Raw genomic sequence first — 20,084 nt, 5'->3', positions numbered from 1 at the left:
CCGCGGGGAAAGCACCCGCCCCGCCCGCCGGGGCAAGGTCTCGGCGCGCATGCGCAGAGGAGCGGCGGTGCCGGTTCACGTCCCAGAGACCCTGCCATTACCCGGCCGGCTCCCCCCCAAAAAAAAAAACAGGCAGCTTTGAATCAAAAACAGCAAGTTTCTGGAAAAGACGGTTTTCGGAACAACAGCGAGTTTCTAAAAAAGCAGCAGGTTTGCAAAAAAAACACTCGGAATTTCCCCCCAAAGCAGCAGATTTGCGAAAAATCCCAGCAACTTCCCGAAAAAGCGGCTGATTTGGAAGAAAAGCAGCAAGTTTCTGAAAAAGCAGCAGGTTTGCGAAGGAAACCCAGCAAGTTTCTGAAGAAGCAGTGGAGTCGCCAAAAAAAAAACCCAACCCAAAAACCTCAAGTTTCTGAAAAAGCAGCAAGTTTCTAAAGAAAAATAAAGCCAATTTCCAATCTGCTGTGGGCGAGCGAGGTAAGTCCCTGTTCTTTGAGGATGCGACGGTTGGGTTTTATTTTTAATTTGAGGCCAAATCCTGCCAGGCTGATGGCCTTCCCGGTTGGGTCATCCCACCGGACGCAAAATTAAGGCCAGTAAAGGTGTATTAGCCAGTAATGAGTATTTTGCAACAGAAGCTGGCTTCAAGCCGCAGCTGGAGGAGCTGTGAGCCTGTTGCTAATATAGATATATTTTCCCCCCTAGTGTTATTAAATTTTTTCCCATGTTATTGCATTTTCCTTAGCATTATCCGAAGAGTTTTGCTGCCAGACGCTCGTAAACGTCCCTCGGCTGAGCTGAGCACCGGACACCATGGATGCACGGCGCTGGAGGGGTCTCCTGCCCAGGAATCTTTCTGACTGTCCCAATGGCTCCCGCTGGGTGATGGACGTGTTCAACGAATGCGCCCAGGACGGCCAGGACATTGCCAGCGTCGTCCTGGGTCTGGTTTCCATCTTCTGCTTCGCGGCTGCCTCTTTTCCGTAAGTATTGCTCCCAAAACCCAGCCGAGCCCCTCCCTTGGTAAAACACTCCTCTCTAAAGATCGAATTTCAGGTGCAAGCTGCCTGAATTATTAAAACTACCTGGCAAAAGCAATCTGGGCTTGGAAAATTTGGGTTTTAACAGGAAGAGAGGGAGCAGGCAGTACAGCCCCAAAGCCTTGGTTGTTATTATATTGTTGTTGTTATGCTTGGCAGCTGTAATAACCCATGTAAGCCAACTGCAGTGCAGTCGTTGCAGGTCATGAGTGCGGAAGGAATGTTTCCAGGAGCCTTGGGCTTCTTGGAAGTGCTGGGACAACCGTGGCAGAGGGGGCCGTGGGGGTCGCGCTCGGTCTCGGTGTATCATCAGATTATTTCGTAACCGGAGAGGCGGTTCCTGCAACTGGTGCTTCTCCTCACTGCTTTCTGCCCCCGCACGAGGGTCAGATCACAAGGGCTTGAGCCCAGCGGGTTGCTGCAAGCACCCAATGGGTCGCAGGACTTCTCATGGGGGACCATTTGCAGGGGAGTATGTGGCTTTGCTAGAGGAAATCTCCGCTTTTCCTCCTCCACCGAGTGCTTTGGGTGGGTGGTAATTGGAAATGATCCAGGTGGGAGCAACAGGGAATCCGGGGGATGGTCCCTAGGTAGTGCTGAACCAGCCAGGGGTTATGGTTTGTGTCTCTGCCCAACTCTCTCTCTGCAGGCAGTTTTACCAAGCCTGCAAAACAGGCATCATGGACCGGGCTCTATCCATATATTTCCTGCTGGGATGGCTGGGTGGAGACCTCCTAAACCTCATCGGTTCCTTCCTGGCCGATCAGTTGCCCCTCCAGGTACCGACGGGGGTTGGTTCTCAAACTCCCCTAACTCCAGGGAGGAGGGATGGGATGGGTGCTGCTTAATCCAGCACTGGGAACCAGACACCCAAACAGCCCTGGGGATGCTCCCTTGTCTCCCAAGGATGCTGGCTCATTCCATCCATCCCAGCTGGAAGCCTTTCTGCAGGTGGGACCAACTCATCCTTCTCCCTGCAGGTTTACACAGCTGTTTACTACGTGCTCGCAGACCTGGTGATGCTGTCTCTCTACTGCTACTACAAAGTGAAGAACCAGGGTGGAGGATGTGAGTTGGGGTTACGAGGGTGGTGGGGCTGTGCGGTCCCCTTGGCATCTCTTCCGGGCTGGCGTGTCCTTGGCTGTGGAACCAGGAGAGGGAGGAATCCCTGGGGGAGATGCATTGGGGCAGAGATGCTTTGCAGATCCCCTGATGCAGCTATTAGATGCCTCTTACTGCTTGCTGGGTTTTTTTCTTGGATAACCTGAGGACCTATGAAAGCCAAAGCTAGCAAATAGCTACTGGTGGTGCCTGGGGCTTCTGCAAACCCCTGCAAACTGCCATGTGCAGTGTCCAGGTTGAAAACAACCCCCCCGCTGTGAGTTGCATTAAGTATGGAAAGAAATGACTTACTGCAGTGACATAGTGACTCCATCTTGGAGCTGGAAACCGCAGCCAGAAGTCTTGAATCTTTCAGGGAAGGGGTGAAGTTTTTGAGCTGTTTCGGGGTTGATACTTCTCTTGCAAATAATGGCAGCCGTGACATGATGGAGGACTTCCTCCCTGTTTGACTGGAGTAAAAAGGGCATCTGGACGGGGCTCTGCAGTTCTTGCAAGGCTTAAACAAGAGAAAAAATCCACTTTTTAGCACTGCAGCTTTCTGTGAACTACAAACAGGCATCCCTTGGGATTGGTAACTGTTTAACTTATTAAAGCTAGTTGAACTTATTAAACCAATTGATATTTGGCCCATCAACTATATAGTTTTGTTAACGGTGGAGAGCTTGTTTACAGAATATAATGCAAGTCTTGCTGTCGAAGCAGTGCTTGGTCTGGCAGGGATTTGAATGTGCACTGTTGTAAGTTAGACAGTGAAAAGCTTCTAGATGGAGGGGATGATTTTTAAGAGCCCTAAACCCAAAGAAACTTGACTGCTCTCGATCTGCTGAGATAAGAGCAGTTTCCTGCCTGATAACTTAGAAATTGCCCATATTGCTACAAGATAAAACAACCGCAGCAGCTATTACCCAAATTACTTGGTGCCAGAGATGAGAGCTTGAAGGTTTCTTTACCCAGAGGGGGCCCTGGCACCCACCAGGGCTGCTGGCCTCCACTGGGGGCTGATGGAGGAGCCCTCCCTTACCAGTTTCTGCTTGATTCCCTGCAGTCGTTGCCCCAGTCAACGCAGCCTTTGTCTTCTTTTCCCTGGGGACGGTGTCGACCGTCTCCTTCCTGGGCAGAGGTGCTGCCGTGGCACAGGACCCGGCGACGTTTAAAGGGAGGTCCCTGCTGTCTGCTCACGTGGATGAGCTTGGGTCGAAGGTGAGCAGGTTCCTAAATCTCTGTGATGGGGGGAGAGAAGATAAAGCACCCAGTGGGGTGGGCATGCCCTGCTGAACAAGTGTGACCCTTATGAATGCTCAGCGGGGTGAGGGATAGATGGGGAGATCAAAGGCTGGGTCTTGGCCCCGCTGTCGCCTCGCACGGAGCCATGGTGTGCGTGGGAAGCGTGTCTCCGAACACACAGGGGCTGCTTGCGGCCCCCCCTTGCCTTCCAGCCTTTCACCAGGAGTGAGATCATTGGCTTCACCATCGGCTCCGTCTCCTCCGTGCTGTACCTGTGCTCCCGAGTCCCCCAGATCTACACTAACGTAAGTGCCGCACGGTGAGTGGGGCAGGGCGGCGGCCTGGTCCTGGGGACCCCCTGGGGTCCTGAGATTTCAAATTGAAGAGGGCTGGTGGGATCATCTTTCTCCTCTTTGCTTAGAGGTCCCAGGTCCCCATCTCTGATCATTTCATAAGGGACTATTTTTCTGTATTTCTGCTCTGAAACCCGATTCATTTTTCTCCCCTCCCTTTAACACACTAATATTTTGAGGGTGGGGCTTTCATTTTGTCCTTATTTACAAGCAGAAGGGGAACTAAAAGGCTCTTGCATTGAGTCACCACCTTTTTTTCTTCTTTTTTTTGGGGGGGAGGTTGACTAATACTACTTTCTAGTGAGATTTTGGAGAGCTGCACCCAAGCTCTTCTCTTGGCCCTTCTCCTTCCAGTACAAGAGGAAATCCACCACCGGTGTCTCCTACTCCCTCTTTGCCCTGGTGATGCTGGGGAACTTGCTCTACGGCCTCAGCGTCCTCCTGAAGAACCCCGAGCCGGGGCAAGGCGAAGGCGACTACGTCCTGCGCCACCTCCCCTGGCTGGTGGGCAGCCTGGGCGTCCTTTCCCTCGACGTGGTCGTATCCTTTCCCCACCAACGCTTCCCTCCAGGATCACATCCCGACGGCAAGGCTTTGCAGGGAGTGATCCTGCCTTGGGGCAGGCAGGGTTAGGCAGGAGCGGGTGGGTTGATGTCGCTCAGCGCTCAGCGGTTGCTTTTGAGCTGTGTTTGCTTACCCGCGTGCCGGTGAGTAGTTTATGGTGTTGCAACAGCAGAATGCTTCAGACCCTTGTTTGCATTAAGCTCTTTGTCCTGTTTCCACCTCTCCTGGCACAAACAGCCTTTTTTCAGGTGGTGAGACCCAACGCGTCATGTAGATCCCCCCTTGCTTGTGTGAAGAGCCTTAACCTTTTCTCAGATCTCCTTCCAGTTCCTTGCTTATCGGAGAGGAACACCTGCTGCCTGTGGAGAGAGGGATGCTCTTCTCAGCGAGCGGGGTGACAGCCTGGAGAGCTGACAAAGGGACCGGCCCTGGAGTGAGAATAGGATGATGCAGACGAGAAAGCTGGCCTTAACAGCGGGCAAACCGGCCCCTCCATCCTGGTGGCTCTTGGGAGAAGAGGACCTGAGCCAGTGGGTGACATGTTGTGCTGCTAAGACACTAAGCCCAGCCAGGTGGCAGAGGGTGCTGCTGAGAGACCTCGTGGCTCCTTGATACCAGTGATGCTATCGGGATAAACAGGGAGTTATTTGATACCTCAAAAGGTTGCTCTTCGCTGCTCTCACACCCAACCGCTGCGCTCGGTCACTTGTGCTTTACCTGTTCTCTCCCCAGGGTGATCTGGAGCTTCCCCAGTATTGGCAAATGTTAGAAGAGCCTAAGGGGTTGCGGGGAGGGGACAGAGATGACCGACCTGCCATGAACACGAGCACTCCTTATCTCTGTGGGCCTCATGTCTCCACCAGTGAGCTCTTTCTGGAAGATATAGCAGTGACTGGAACCAGCTCAGAAGGAAGGAGCAGCATAACCAAAGTGTTTCAGTCCACACATACCTATTCTAATTAGCATGGCTCACACGTCTATAAAAAAAGTCCCTGCCCCACGTAGCTCCTTTGGTTTTATTTTGCTGGTTCATCTGGCAGCTCCTGCCTCTTTCTTAATGCATGTCATAGTCCCCATTTCTCTGACTTCTCACTTCTCACCTCACCCACGTTTAAATCACAAGGATTTCTTGGGGAAGTTGCTTCATCACTTTCTGGTTAGCTGCGGAGGCAGTTACCCAGGCAGGAGATGCTGCCTCCCTGCTCAGCCTGGTTTTTGGTCCTGCCCTCTCCCATTGATGAATTTATGCCCAACACTGATGAATTTCTCCCTCTCCCAAGGCCCTGCACACCAGCACGGTGGCTCCTTGACCGCAGCAGGACTAGAAGCCGCGGCGGTTTGGAAAAAGCCACATCCCCAGCAGGAGAGATGCTTTCGGGTGGGCAGGGGAGAGCGGTGGCATAGCCAGGAGATGGCTGCTTCAGCCTGGCACCGCAGGCTCCCTCCTGTGCGCCGAGCTATTTCTGCTGGGGAGGAGCAGCTCGATCTCACTGGGCAAGCAAGAAGAGTATCAACCAAAGCTTGCAGGCCATTCAAGAAAAGTTAGCACAACTTGTCCTTTTAAAAACAAGGAACTTTCCTTTTCCTGCAGTCACTCTTAGCTTTTCTTTTTGCTCCCCTTTTCTCCCTCTCCAGCTGCTTTCCTGATACCCAACACTTCCCTGCTGCCCACCTGTGCAGCTCCCTGCTTCGAGCCCCTTTTGGGTTTAGCTGTATTATCACTAATTTACAATTAGTCAGTCCCATGACACTTGTCCTTGCCAGTATTGGGAGCTGAGTCATGTTTTCAGAAAGGAAAATTATTTTTTCAGGCTCTTTGACCCTCCCTTCAACAAAGCTGCTGGCTTTTTCACTCCATTAATTTACAATTCTCGTGGTCGATGGGGCTGCTCGCCTCTTCCTTGGCCTCGAGCCAGCAGCATTTCCTCTGCTTTTTCCCTAGGAGTTGCAGAAAAACATTTCATATCCAGCACTAATACAAACCACAAGCAGATTCCTAGCAAGGTAGAAAGTACAGCTTCGTTAGACCTCAATACCTATTTATTACAGATAAAGACCCTGGGGCTTGGTTTTATTAAAGGAGTGTTTTCTGACATTTGCTAGCTCAGCCCTGAAGTGCTGGGGAAGGCACAGTTGGTTTACCAAGAGCGGGATTTACTAAGCTGACCTACGGCAGGGGGGTAGGACGGAATTTGGCACACCTACCTTATGGAAACGAAGCTTCGTAACACTAGATAATTGCCATGTACCAGCTAATCAAGAGCTTTTCTTAAAACAAAAAAACCCCACCTCTAATATAAGGAGGTAAAAAAAAAATAAAAAAAAAAAATCTATGTGGCAGCAGCCATCTAGGTGGTGGTGGATGGAAATTCATGTCGCAAAAAGGCTCTCACTGAGGTTATCATCCCTCTGAGACTGTAATGCAGCCCTGTCCCCCAAAGAACCTGCAATTTAAGAGTTTGCAGAGGCAAGTGTTAAACCAGAAAAGGCACAGACCAGAAACAACTTGTCCCAGAGTGAGAACGTAACCCGGTGGCAGGCTGGGGGCTGTAGCAGCCCAGCCGAAGCAGGAGGTTAGTACGCAAACCATCAGGTTCCACTACTTTGAGAAGAGAAAGAGGAATAAACTGCTGCTGCAGCCGCATCAATCCTGCAGCTCGTACCTGTCCAACTGCTCTGCAGAAAGGGTATATCCCTGCACACAAGCAGTTAGGGTGTCCCTGTATACCCCAAGCCTGTACATTAAATTTATCTGAGATGAGATGTGGCTTTGGAGAAGGAAAACAACCCCCCTGAAAGCTTTAGCACGCAACAATTGGAACCGGGCGAGAGGAACGGTGAGTGTCGCCCCTCCTGGGCTACCACACTCCTTTCTGAGCTTCAAGACTTCACGGAAACTTATCTCCAACTTCAAAAAAGGTTCTGCCTTGGACAGAACCAAGAGACAACAACAGAATCTCAACCTGTTCCCCTTGGGGATCCCAGCTTTGAGGCAAGCACGTGCGCACCTTTCCCCAACCTGCGTCCCATATGAGCTGCGTTATACAGACCAGAGGCCCCCGGGGTAAATACTGCGGCACAGGAACGTAATCACCTGCAGATGTCTGGATGTGAAATAGGTCACATTAGAAAAGCAAAATTAAGAGCACATTAATCAATATTAATGCCAACAGTCTCGGTTTACATAGGTTCACCCAAAGGCTGATTCAAACCGCCATGTGCAGGAAGAGCCCAGCAGGTATTTGCTTTCTCAATTTTGCCAGGATTAAGAGTTTGTTCTAACCAAAGCACATTGAAGCAGGCAGTGGACCTGAAGCTGAGCAAGGTCCCTCCGACCACCACACATTTAAAGAGGGGAAAAAAGTCTGGATGAGGTTCACAAATCACATGGGGACCAAGCAGAGAAGGAGCTTTTGGGTGAGCACCGATGCCTGGAACCATCCACCTTAAACTGCCGAGTGAACCAGAACACCTCTCCTGTGCCTACCTGAGGGTTTCGACCCACAGGTTCCTCCCCCCACTATTTTTAACGCACCCAGTAAAGCTGGACTAATCCTTCTTCTCTCAATACATCTGTTCCATGTTCGCTGGATGCCTGAAGCATCAATCCCAGCAGCGGGATGCCAGCATCCCAGCGCCAGCATCTTGGAAGTACAACTGGCTGACAAGTAAGCAGCTACATTACACTCCACGTGTGAAGAGCAGCCGTACATCACAGCCTCTTCAACACAAACAAGTTCCAGCTAATCTAGTTGTGAGAATAAAAAAAAACCACAAAGCTTTCTTGCTTTCCGTGGCCATATAATCCAGCAGGTGGTTGGATTACAGATAAGCTCGGTGTTTGCCTTCGTTTTCAGGCACGTCTATCTACCACCAGCCAGAGCAACTGCTTCCAGTTGCTACAAAGGAAAATGTTTACAGCACAAACCCCAAGTAACACTGCAAGGAAGGAAAGAGAAATAAGGAGGACACCAACCACACACACTGCTTCCTGGGATTTTTTTTTTATTTTATTTTTTTGTTTTAGTCTTTTTTTTTCTCTTTTTTTTTCTTTTTTTTTTAGTATGGAGGCTCAAGTATCAGATGTAGATTCAATTTAAGCTTTACAAAAACCAAAATCAAAACAAAAACCCCTTTTGCATTCCATAAAAATTGACAGAAAAGCGCCTTGGAACCAGGCTATAGAAGAGCAGAACTTTCAGCAGGTCTCCTAATCAACGTCTCCTTGCAAATCTGGTTTAGTCAGTATAGTACAACACCGAGGAACACCCTCTCTTCCCTCCCACCCACCAGCCATCCCCTGTGCCCAGCCCCCAAACATACGTGGAATAGATTATTTTTTTTTTCCAGTTCTTCCTCTTTCACACACCACAGTATTTAATAAATTTTTGTTTTACATTTTTTACACCAATGTAACAAAAGGCAGGAGGGGGTGGGAAGGAAAAGACAAACAATGATCCGTGTTTATGCATATAAATGGGGAAGGGTGGAAGGGGGGGGGGGGGGGGGAATACATGGACTTCTACAGAAACGTAGCCTAAGGTCTCAATAGTAAAATGTGGTGCAAAGTAGGCCTCAGAGACTGAAAAAGTTTGTACAGCTTTATTCATGGGGAGATGGCGTTGCATGGATAGTACTGAATGCAAATTGTGACGTGACGTAACAGAAAAGGGCAAGGGGGGGATGAGTTTTCTAAGAAAGGAATCTAATGAGTGCATGGCATGTCTTGTTAGCATGAAGAGTATTTTAACTTTGCTGCTTTCTCTTCAAAGCCTCCACCAGGTCGTTTTTAAGAGCTTCTTGTTTTGATTTGTCTGCAAAAGTCTGCACAGACCTGCGGGGAAGAAGGAAATGCAAGTCAGAGGCGATGCATTTGAGAAGGCGTTTTTAACAGTTCTCCTGGCATGTGAGTCAATAGGAAGGAGAAGCACCTCAAACCAGGCTTAGAGGGAACAAAACTCAGCTTGCCTGTTTTAATACAGAAAGCAGAAGGCAAAGTGAACACTTCAGTGAGCATATCAAAGCGAAATTCACTCTAGCAAGGATGGCACCAAGAGACACGCTTCCCCAGAAGTTCCACTCGGCCTCCAGTTGCTGGAGGGCGATTCCCAATTTTTTACGTTACAGATTGGAAAAACCCCAGTGTACCACCAGCAAAGGGTGTTAGCGCTCTCGCTCTCCCAATGACCGTGATGGGAAGGCAGAGAAAATCCAGCCTCCACCCACGAACATGAAAAGGGCCAGGCTCGGGGAGCTCCTGAACCTTTTTGCAGACTGTTCACCCAGGGTCGAGCAGCCGCATCAAGACTTCCCTCCAGTGTATTCACCAGTGGGAAAGGCAGCCAGAGTTTCTGTTCTTGAATTTGGTTTTCCAGTTTGTACCTTACCTAGAGCAGTTAGTGAATCAAAGCAGCTGAAGAACAGAGATACTGTCAGCAAGATTATTGCAGGGGTTCCCTTTATGGTAAAAGTTTGGTTACAGAAGAAAAACTACATTTTCATCTTGGCTCACCGCCCTGTAAGATCATTGTGGAGGAACCTCCATTTTCAATGGTACAATAAGAAATTTCCACTTTTAAAAAAGCCCTCTTAAATGTGACCATTGATAGAATACGAATACTAATAATCTTCAGGAGTTGCTACCACAGAGAAGTGGTTAGGATCCAGTTTGGTAGGATTTCTCCCCACATAAACCATATTTCACACCCTTTTCAGTACTCAAAGCTACCTTATTTTGCCTGGATGCTGTCTCCTGTAAACAAGGCCGCTCTTTGTGTCAGTTATTTTCCTAACATTTTTATAACAGTATTTCCATTCTCTTGTCTCTGGAGACTTCCGCTGCTTTAATAAAAATATATACATTTTATATTTGCATTTGTCACAGGCTAAAGAAGTGGTTCTTGGCCATTATCAACAAATAGTGCATTTTCCCCTTCGTCAGCTTAACGTGTTAAAGACAACATCTGTAACTCATTATGAATTGGAGTGGAAGGTTAAACTGGCTCAGGGTTAGTCACTGCCGTGCGTCCTAGACATTCAGAGCTCCAGAGCAAATGAGAGCATATGAACAAATCCCTTTAAAGGCTGTACAGAGCACAAGCAAGTGGAGGCTAGAAATGTTTCAGTGGAGCTTGAGCAGCACTGGATTTCAAGCTCCAAGGAAATTCAAGATACACCAGGCAAATGGGGGATGTGCATGTGAGGTGAGCTCACATTTACTCAGAAGTCACAGGAAGTACCAGTCTTTTTTTTTCTTTTTTTTTTTTTTTTTCAAAACTGCAAGACTTCCAAGATTTCATTCCTTTCTGCAGGGAGGACGCTAAGATTACAGGGAGTTTCTTCACTGAAGTGGTGTACCACAGCTGTAGAAAACTGATGGTGCACAAGGGACAGAGTCCCTGGGGCTTCTGGATCGAATCAGTCCAAGCTAACACCACTTTGGATACGTGACCACGCGCTCCTTTCCTGCTCCCAAGCTAGAGTGCAAAGTGGTAAATCCTGCCACATTTCAGAGCGTGATATTTCAAATGGGGGGAAGGGGTAGAGTAACGTTGAAAATAAAAATCGCAGCATTTAGTTGGCCGTATTAAGAAATAACCCTTGGGTGAAACACAGATCAAATGTCGTTTATCAGTCTGCGGGAGTTAGGGGTTAGTTCTGGTCTCAGTTATCATGCAGAGGTCTTGGCTGGGTGAGTCCTGGTTTAGTGCTGGTTGTCACACCTCACAGGCAGGGGGTACCTGGATTGGTTTAGTTATCAGGCTGGATGTAGATCTGGCGCTGGGTCAACACTTGAGAAAGCTCCCTCTGCAACTGCTTATACTTTTGGTTGTCGGGGATAGCATCAATAGATCTACAGAGAGCAGTTTAGAAACGAGGGAAGTAAACAGGGAAAAGAACAGTCAGAAGAACTCAGTAACACAGAGCTGGTATTCTGGAAACCACCAGGAGCACACTCAGGAAGAATAAGTGTAAATACATAGGTTATAAGAAACAGAAGAAAGGCTAGAGGAAAAGCCAAAGCCAGATGCTCTGTATGTTACCAGTTCTGAGCAGATCATCTCACCGATGCACAAAGTACCATGACTCAAACTAAGCAATGGGGAGACACAGGAAATAGATTCAATTACAAAAGCTTAAGGCAATGTTCACAAGGAAAAAGACTGTATTACATATTTCCTTTTAATGTTAATAAAAGCTTCCTGGCTAAACCCCTGCACACCACAAATGAAAATAGAGGCCTGTTATGAAAGCTGGGGGGGGGGGAAGCCACCACACAGAACAGCTGCTTTCTCAGATACTGTCGACTCCCTCTGCCCATGCTGTTAAGAAGGCAGCACAAATATTTAATTAGCACCATTATTCTTTCTTCTTTCACATTTCAGTACATGAGAGAACAGCAGTATATTTAATTGTGCCATTTGTTTATTCTACATTATCACATTGTGCTAGGAGGTCTATCTGCAGTTGAAACCGAAATGATTTGGCATCACAGTTCTGTACTTTCCTCTACGAGCATGAGAACTACCAGCTTGGGATTTCTATGTAAAATTCCTAACCAGAAGTGAGCAGGGGTTGAAAAGTACAGTACAGTTTCCCTGCAGAAAGGCACAGGGTGTTTATTCACTTAATCTGTTACAGTACACTATAGTTTGACCAGCAGTGTTGAGAGAAAGACAGAATTTAAAACAAAGTCTCTATACCGCAAACCATTAATGTCATGACTTAATTCTGGGACCAAGTGACCGGTTTTTAGAACAGTAGAAAGAGCCGTCAGAATTTAAGTACAGCTTTCAGGACTGTGAAGAATAAAACTCCTAATTAAAAATAATTCTGAAATACAAGTGCTGCTAATTGGGCTATTTTCTTCCTGGTGAGGGAACAAGGGATTAAAATATTGCTTCAAGTTTCTGTAGTTACAAGGTAGAATTTTTCCCTAAATTCCACACAACAAATAATGTTTCCAAAGCACAGTGAGGTGAACAATTAGGGACATGAAAAGACTTTGTGTAGGAAAGGGGAGTTCCAGCAAACAAAAGCAGATCAATGCTCGGCTGGAGACAGTACCACAGGCACTGCAGGGGAATGCAGGGAAGCGAAGGGGGTCCAATAGTCAGCTGGAGAGCCCCTTACCTCAGCCCATTAACGATGTCCTTTGTTTTTCCAAAATAAATCTCATTCAGTGTACTTCTGATTTTGTTTTCCATGTCCTAAAAAAAAAAAAAAAAAAAAAAAAAAAAAAGAAAGAAACCAGACCTTTAGTCACGTCAGCCGTTTTCAGGAACGGTGCACTTACACTTTTCTGTGCATCGTTTGTGTTCATTTTGATGTACACCACTTGCCACAGCATGGCTCAACTCCCTGTATTCCTAATATTTAAATTCTCACAGAAGGCAGCGTGACCCTATCTCTCTGCTCGTACCAAAGAAATAAAGGCTTAGCTCTACTCCTGTCCTCTCCTCCCAGTTACTTACCCTAGGCTATGAGATGTCTTTCTGGACCACAAGAGGGCAGTTTCTGTCCAGCTATCAATTTTTCACATTCAGTTGCAGAAAAGGAAAATGCATTTCACCCCAACCTTACTCTGTAATTTCCTGACACTGAATGGACTATAAGCAGCAAGTCAGCCATTTAGCATAACCAACAGGTCAATAGTTTGTGCTCATGGGTTACTTTGCATTTTTGAGCTGGTGACTCGTTCATTAAAACTGCACGGTAAACACCTTTGAGAAAGGTCTTGTAAATAAGCAGTATTTTTTCATTAGGTCGCTTTCACTTGAGCCAAAAACTTAGAAAAGGGATCAAAAAAGAAGTACCTGCCCTACTTTTATTTCCCAGTTCCTTTAAAAAAATGCATTACAGTCTATATGAGTTGAGAATTTCCTCCTTGCTTGCCGAAGTGGCTATGAAGATCAAGGAAGTCAACAGTGCAATGAAACAGCAAACTAGTGTTGCACCAAAGTCCTTCTGAGCAGCTAACGCAATCACATCCTTCGGTCATCATGCTGAGCATACATGACTGACAGTTGCCATAAAATCAAATGCTAAAAACAATCCCAGTGGATTTAATAAGGACTTGATACACACTGAACTTTCAGTTAAAGGGACAGTTCTGTATAACACAACCTGACTTTAAATAATTCCACCCAAAAGTGACTGTAGAAGCAAACACGGGGGTAGGTAATTGTTAACTAGTTCTCAGGAAAGGAACACTTATTTTACAGGAAGGTTATTGCTGTAATGAGCAGGAGACAAAGTGCAGAGTAGCGTCTTTGTATCTACAAACAGTTGGAAGTCATACTAGGAGTACTGAGCCATCAAACGCTGAGCAGCACTCACATGATTAGACTTGATACAATATGGATAAATAACTTGTTCGTAAAGACAAAAGCAACAACCTTCTTAGGCACAGGACCAAACATGGCTAAGGGAGCCTGCAGCAGGCTAAGGCTGCGGTGGCTTCACAGCACTCACCTCTACCAAGCGTCCGATATTGGCTATGTGTGGAGAGGAGTCACTCACAGTCTCATCTTTCTCCATCTAGAAAGGAAAAACACAGGTCTATTGATAACACGCAGTTCTGACGGCAGATGCATGACACCTCTCCTTGTCAAGAGAGGGGATGGAAGAAGTGGGTCTCAAAATCCTAAACTAACTATTCTTTCAATGTGCAAACAGACTAGTAACCTACAGAGAAATTCCCAGAACTAGAGAAAGGCTCGCATGTTGATAACAGAAACGTGGTATAATAAAAACCATGAATCAAAATAAAACCCTGCTGTAGATCCCTGGTGTAGACAGGCACTACAAAATTGTCATTCCCTACCTACTAAGGGGCTGCAGGAGATCTACGATAGCAAACATGTAACGCGACAAGAAGCACAGTAGCACAGCGTATGGATATGAAAACAAGGTCGTTGTTGATGAGATGCACACAAGGATGGTGCTGTCAGTTTAACAGCTGTGAACTATCCCTGCAGAAACAGCTGTTTCTTTTAATCTTCATCTCAAACACTACTTCCGACCACACGTGGGACACATTCTCCATTCTCAGGATCTCCTGGCAAAAGACACCTTAGGCATTATTTACCTTCCAGTAGAGAGGGAAGGTGAAGAAAATACAAAAATCGCAGCTACCTGCAAGACTGGTGACAATTTAAACTAGTGCAATATTACAGAAAGAGAAATTGGACAATTTGTAGTTTTTTGGTTTTTGGGGTTTTTTTTAGACCAAAAAGCTGAACTAACATTTACCTATTAAGGGAAAGGAGGTACAAAGCAGTAAGTGTCGGGGGAAGGAAGCAGACTGCCTTTTGCAGTACAAATTCAGAGCTGGATCAACTTAAGTGTATAATGATACTACGCACTTAGTGTAGTATCTGAACAGGAGACAGGTACCTGAACTAGGTGAGATTTTTCATCACGAAGATAAAGAAGTGGGAGCCAGTACTGCAGAATGCACTACTTGCTTTATTTCATCTGACTTTGCCCCATATAATGTTCATCCAGAGGCCATGGCTGGCCATCCATGATCGGTGCTAGGGAAAAGACCATCTTCCCCAGTTCTTGAGATGAAAATTCTGGCTAGACACAGACAAGCTGTTGAACAATGAACATCAGTCCCAGGAACCTCAACTGATACAAGATGTGCTGAGATGGCATGAAAACAAAACCGGGAGAAAAATGTAGTGGGAAGAACGGTCTTCAAAGGGTTTTACTAATCCCACTGAATTCTCTTATCCATCTGTTCATATCCCTCCCTCAGGGTAGAGTTTAAAAATCTGGGCCAGCTACAGGTTTCTTCTAATAAGCCAAGTCTCTAACAGGCTTGGGGAAGCATGTAATTTAGTTGGAACCCTGAAGGCAAAAGATAACCTAGAAGAGGGGGAGAAAGAGAACAAGGACATTTAATTTTTCCTTTAGATTGCAGTCAGATTGTTTACATGTAATGGAGACATGCTGCCTGGAGAACAGATCCAGTTGCAGTAGAGGGAGAATACAAATCTGAACTATGCAAACACACATATACATGTTACGGTGAGTTTGGGAACTATCAGCAAATTGACCAAATCTGGGGCAGCCGGGGAGTTGGCAGTGGGTCATTTACTTCCACAGGCTCCCCGCCGCATCTCCTCCACACCTGGACAGGCCGAGCTCATTGGTAAGAAGCAGAATCTGAAAACAGAATTATTTTTTTGCAAAACGTATATTATTACATCTCCATAAAAACTGCTGCCAGAAGGAAAACATTTTTATATGCTATAGAAGCCCAGATGTTACAAGAGGCTGTTTTAATGGAGTTCAGAGTCAGTAAGCAGCCATGTTACACAAACAGCAGAGTTGCTGGGATTTTTAAAGGTTCCTTCCGGTGGCTGTTACCGCACGGACCTAAGCAGAAAGCCTATAGCTGCTTAAATAAAGGGGTTAATTTGCTTCGAGGGGAAATTCCATTCTGTAAGTTGATGTTAACAAGCAGCTCATCTTCCCACTGTCACTCCCCATCTGCTGTTGAGCTCAGCCAAAAACCTAACGCTCCAGAAAGAGCCAAGTACAATCTACATGGCTCAGTCGCTCCTCTCCCGTTCGAGAGATACACTGCTTGGCTTCCTTGCCTCATTTCCCCAGCCATCTGCTGCAAGTCTGACTCAGAGGGAAACTCACTCTTCTGGGTATATTAAGCTCTCAATGGCTGGCTGGTCACTTCGGATGTTTCCTGCATGGAATATAGCAGCTGTTTGGGCTTTCTGTAAACAATATTTGGAGGAAGAGTTAATACGAAGAGAGAAATTTAAGCTGGATAAATACTTTGGTTCATCATGAAAGCATCCAAAAATACTAGAAAGATAAGAAACTCATCCACCGTTTTGCTCTGAAGAACTGACAACAACATCCACAGCTGCTCTGGCCACGGAGCGACGTGAAAATCTCTTTAATGAAACACAAACAGACCAATGCAAGCCAAAGGCTTCCAAGCCACAGGCAGTGGGCAGACTGAAGTCTCCAGGTGGAAAATATGTGGAATTATTTGGATATCACCGAGACAAAATTTGGCCTCTCTCTCCAGCACTTATTTCAAACTGTAACGAGATAAATGAGGGTTGTGAGCTCTACAGAGCTTGCAGCTTTGTAGAAATCAGCTGAGAACCTGCCTCATCCTTTCAAGGCCTTCATGTATTTTCACTCTAACCGGTGTAACCAAAGATATCCCATATACTTTACCAAACTGTATATTCAAAACCACGAGCAAATCTGGGGATGCTGCATCAGCTCTCTATGCCACTAGCCCATACGTGCTCAACTCTTCTTTTTCTAAACCAGCTATTACATAACTGAACCACTGTAAAATCCATCGGTTCATGCGAAGGAGAAATAATTTCCCAGACAATTACCATTCAGTACATCTCTGCTATCCTCTGCACCCCAAAATACTGCTCCGTTAGCAATTAAAGAGACAGTGCCTCCAGGAAACTGGACAACCGCTCCCTCTGGTGGAAAAAACACCCCCCAACGCCCCACTTAATGCTACAACATCTGGAAGTCGGTGGGATAGGCCTTTACATGAAAGCTCAACTTGATGAAAACATATGACTCTCCTAATTGCAGAGCACAAGCCTTGGAGGATTTACCTATTATGATAAATGGCAGAATGTCTCTGCTGGTGTTTTATTGAGCAGTAATATATCACAGGGCACATCTTCCTGAATGCAGGGAATGCTTAGTTTGCAACAGACCAGCCTTCATCCAGCTCTGCAAAATGTTCCACCTTCGCTAGAGAATATTTCAAGTATGAAAATAAAGCAGTACAGATGTGCATTGAATCTGAAATCCCAGGCTTCACTTCCCCTACAACTTTATATCCCCCTCTTCCCACACCTCCGTATGTAAATAAACTATAGGTTTTGAGCCAACTTCTTTCTCAGCAAACTTGCACTTCCTCACAATGTTCATCCTGGCTTAGGAAACACACACAGGTTCTTTGTGCGCAATGAGATCTCAGAAAGGCACCTGTTAGTCTTGCTTTTAAGGAGGGGGCTCCAGAAATCTGTCCAACAAAGTGCAGTTTTGACTATTTGCCAGAAAACGGGAAGGCTACATCTACTTTGCATAAAATGAAACAGGATCATACAGCTGCTCTTACCTTAAATAAAGTGCAGCCTAATGAAACCTCAAAATTCAGCCAAAGCAATAGAGTGCCATGGCAAACGACACAAGTAATTCCAACGTACACAAAGAGGACGGGACCCTAACATCTGTCAGAGAGAAAAATCATCTGCCAGGCATCTGGCTTGAATCAGGAGGGGGGTGGGAGTTACCTGCAGTCATTGGAGAACATGCAAGATAATTGAAAAGCTGCTGGCATTTTTCATTTCCCTGCAAGCTTTGCTCCCTTTGTTGTAAATTGGAGGTAGCATGTCCTGTCCTTTCCTCTCAGACATACAGCACTTCAATCTGCGGCCTCTCAGCAAGGCAGACGGCATATAACACGCTGATCACTCCTTCCCTATCCAAATTCCAGCCCCAGTCCTTGTATTGACTGAAGCCTGCCAGTGTCAGATGTGAGCTTGGAGTTACTTCCTCCATCCTGGCCCATGGTGCTTCAACGCTGAGCTCTCTTGAGTTGTATCCAGGCTCGTCTCCAGAACAGTTTGTCTGGAAGAGCACCTTTGTTTAAGCAACTGTAAAATTAGAAGTTCTCTATCTGACATTGCATGCCTCTTGGGGGAGGACAATAGCAAGGGAAAAAAAGAGAAAAAAAAACCCCTCAGCTTTCTCCTTCCAGTTCTACCAAAAAGTTCTTCTATAATGTCCTCTTGAGTCAAAACAGAGATGGCTACGTACACTGTGTCGGTATTTATATATGACAACACATATTGCTAAAGATTAGAACAAAACCTTCACTAGGCAAAAAGGCAAGAGTTCTTCCATAGAAAAAGGACTGCTTCAGCAATGATCTAATGAAGTGTCCAATGTGAAGATGTCACTTAAGCTTTAATTCTCCCTAAGTTTTCAAACCGAAATTATGATCTATGGATCCCACATGCATGGAGCCGGCTAAGAACTTCTCATCCTCTCAAGATAAAAGTTCATATGTGCACATATATAAATCCATTATGCATATACACAAATTATGTAAAAAAATATATAGCACAATACCTATGTTTTTGTGTTGTATACCTGTGTGTGTATATACACACACACATTTCTATTGGATCAGGACAGAATCTGAAATCCTATGTTGTAAACAAAACCAAAATCCGAAACTCCATTCAGAACACATCAGAGGACATTTTATTTCAATTAGTCTGTAACTCCAGCTCTATAAAAGAAACCTCCAACTGACAAAGCAGAAGCCTGAAGTTCTCATAAATTAAAGCTACACAAAAGAGGTTTTCAACTTCCCAAAACATGCTGAGTCCTCCATCTACCATGTCTCTCCCTCCCTTTCCTTATTCTGTCCCCTTACAAGTATACAATGCTTGTACAATTACTTTCCCCTTATAAAACAGAGACAACTCCTATTGTAGCACATGAAAAGCTGCATTGGGAAAACCAATGAAAAGTAGTAGTTCAATGAACTGGAAGAGATATGTCCATTTTCAGTATGACACTAAAGTAGACATAGGCTAGGGACATGACCTTTAAGTAGTATCTACCCAGAACGTAACATCACATGGCCCCAAGCCAGGTGTAAGAATACTCAAAAATATGGTGTCTTGGGGAGAGAGAGGAAAAAAATTATTCTTAGAAATTCAGTGCAATGTTTAGGAATAGCCTAAGTGGAAGCCCTGTAGTAACAAGAGTCTGGGGATATTCAAGAAACGCAAAGACAAGTTTTTCCAAGTAGTCTTGACAAAGGCAGCAAAAAACCCCATGTTTGTGTCTGATGCAGGGTAACAATATTTCACCAATAGGAAATGACAGCAGAGAACAGCTATTTCTAGACTCTTACTTCTAGATCCAAGTTCAGCTCTACCACGTTACCACGTCGTCCATTCACAGCAGAACAAATAGGACTGCTTGGTTACTTGCACCGAGCATAATCTGCAGACATTAGAAAGGGGAATTACTGAGCAAGTGTTTCCATATGAAGTTGAAAATGCTCCCCATAGCATTTCAATGCAAGACATGCCCAGCTCTTCGTTGCTGCCAGAGGTGGTGAATTAGGAGGCATTACATTAGCCGTTCCTTTGCGCCTGCTCCTGGCCACCAAGTTAATCATTCCAGTCATCACTCGAAAAATAACTGATTTGCAGCTATGAGGCGAAACTGGTTTCAAAGTAATGGCTCTCAACAGACTTCCCTTTCAAAGCATTGAAACGTTCTCTCTGCCATCAGTTTATAAGCCAGGATATTACAAAGCTTGTGAACACTTCAAAAGCTTCCACTGAAACACAAGGACATCTGCTATTCACATTTTAGGATCAAAGGTGGTCAAGTAGCTCAAATGTTGAGTTGACCAAAACCATGTACAATTTACCATGGACAAAATTATTTCAAAATTATGGTTAGGACATCAGCTTACTGGTATCGTCAAGGTAAAACTGTAACATACCATTCAAGAGATAACTAAAACTTACTTTCGGTGCCTAGTTTGCTGCAGACTGTACAAAAAGCCTACCAAAAAGTAAAAATAAAACCTGCTGTCCTTAGGTGATGTGGCAAACTGGATTTACAGCAAAGTAAAAGCCTTGCACTCAGGAGTTTAGTCCAGCCACAGCTAAATAAATGGCTCAAGACAAACAGCTCCTCCTCACATAGCATACCTCAAGGCAGCATGAAG

The 20,084-nt window shown here is 45.8% G+C and overlaps 2 protein-coding genes across 8 annotated transcripts in view; one reads left to right on the top strand and one right to left on the bottom strand.

Annotated features, from left to right (window-relative positions):
* The first annotated feature begins 68 nt into the window (after positions 1–68).
* SLC66A1 (solute carrier family 66 member 1) lies at positions 69–8,364 on the top strand. 4 transcript variants are annotated; one of them, XM_049815673.1, is made up of 8 exons: positions 69–477; positions 746–983; positions 1,690–1,819; positions 2,021–2,108; positions 3,208–3,362; positions 3,599–3,691; positions 4,094–4,279; positions 4,619–8,364. In XM_049815673.1, the coding sequence occupies exons 2-8, from the start codon at positions 814–816 to the stop codon at positions 4,715–4,717; spliced, it is 921 nt and encodes a 306-aa protein (XP_049671630.1). In that variant the 5' UTR covers positions 69–477; positions 746–813; the 3' UTR covers positions 4,718–8,364. The 4 variants fall into 4 exon arrangements, with proteins under 4 accessions (XP_049671630.1, XP_049671639.1, XP_049671656.1 ...); XM_049815682.1 differs by lacking the exons at positions 69–477; positions 746–983 and adding an exon at positions 1,338–1,512; XM_049815699.1 differs by lacking the exons at positions 69–477; positions 746–983 and adding an exon at positions 1,383–1,568.
* Positions 8,365–8,890: 526 nt separating this feature from the next.
* The window catches only part of CAPZB (capping actin protein of muscle Z-line subunit beta), a 70,066-nt gene continuing 58,872 nt past the window's right edge, over positions 8,891–20,084 (bottom strand). For 3 of the 4 annotated variants that reach the window (XM_049815717.1, XM_049815727.1, XM_049815709.1), the window contains 4 exons: positions 13,778–13,843; positions 12,437–12,513; positions 11,044–11,156; positions 8,891–9,137 (listed from right to left, as the gene is read on the bottom strand). In XM_049815717.1, the coding sequence (XP_049671674.1) occupies positions 11,054–11,156; positions 12,437–12,513; positions 13,778–13,843 (246 nt within the window). In that variant the 3' untranslated portion in view covers positions 8,891–9,137; positions 11,044–11,053. The remainder of the gene's footprint in view (positions 9,138–11,043; positions 11,157–12,436; positions 12,514–13,777; positions 13,844–20,084) is intronic. The other variant, XM_049815736.1, reaches the window with a different exon arrangement.

The sequence above is a fragment of the Accipiter gentilis genome, chromosome 1 (genome assembly GCF_929443795.1).
Source record: "Accipiter gentilis chromosome 1, bAccGen1.1, whole genome shotgun sequence".
Lineage (NCBI taxonomy): Eukaryota > Metazoa > Chordata > Aves > Accipitriformes > Accipitridae > Astur > Astur gentilis.
This window is presented reverse-complemented; position numbering and strand designations above follow the sequence as displayed.

Coding starts and splice junctions, on each gene's coding strand:
- SLC66A1 (XM_049815673.1), top strand. CDS start 814: ATGGATGCACGGCGCTGGAGGGGTCTCCTGCCCAGGAATCTTTCTGAC. Junction 3,692..4,093: donor TCCCCCAGATCTACACTAAC/GTAAGTGCCGCA, acceptor TTCTCCTTCCAG/TACAAGAGGAAATCCACCAC. Junction 4,280..4,618: donor TCCTTTCCCTCGACGTGGTC/GTATCCTTTCCC, acceptor ACCTTTTCTCAG/ATCTCCTTCCAGTTCCTTGC.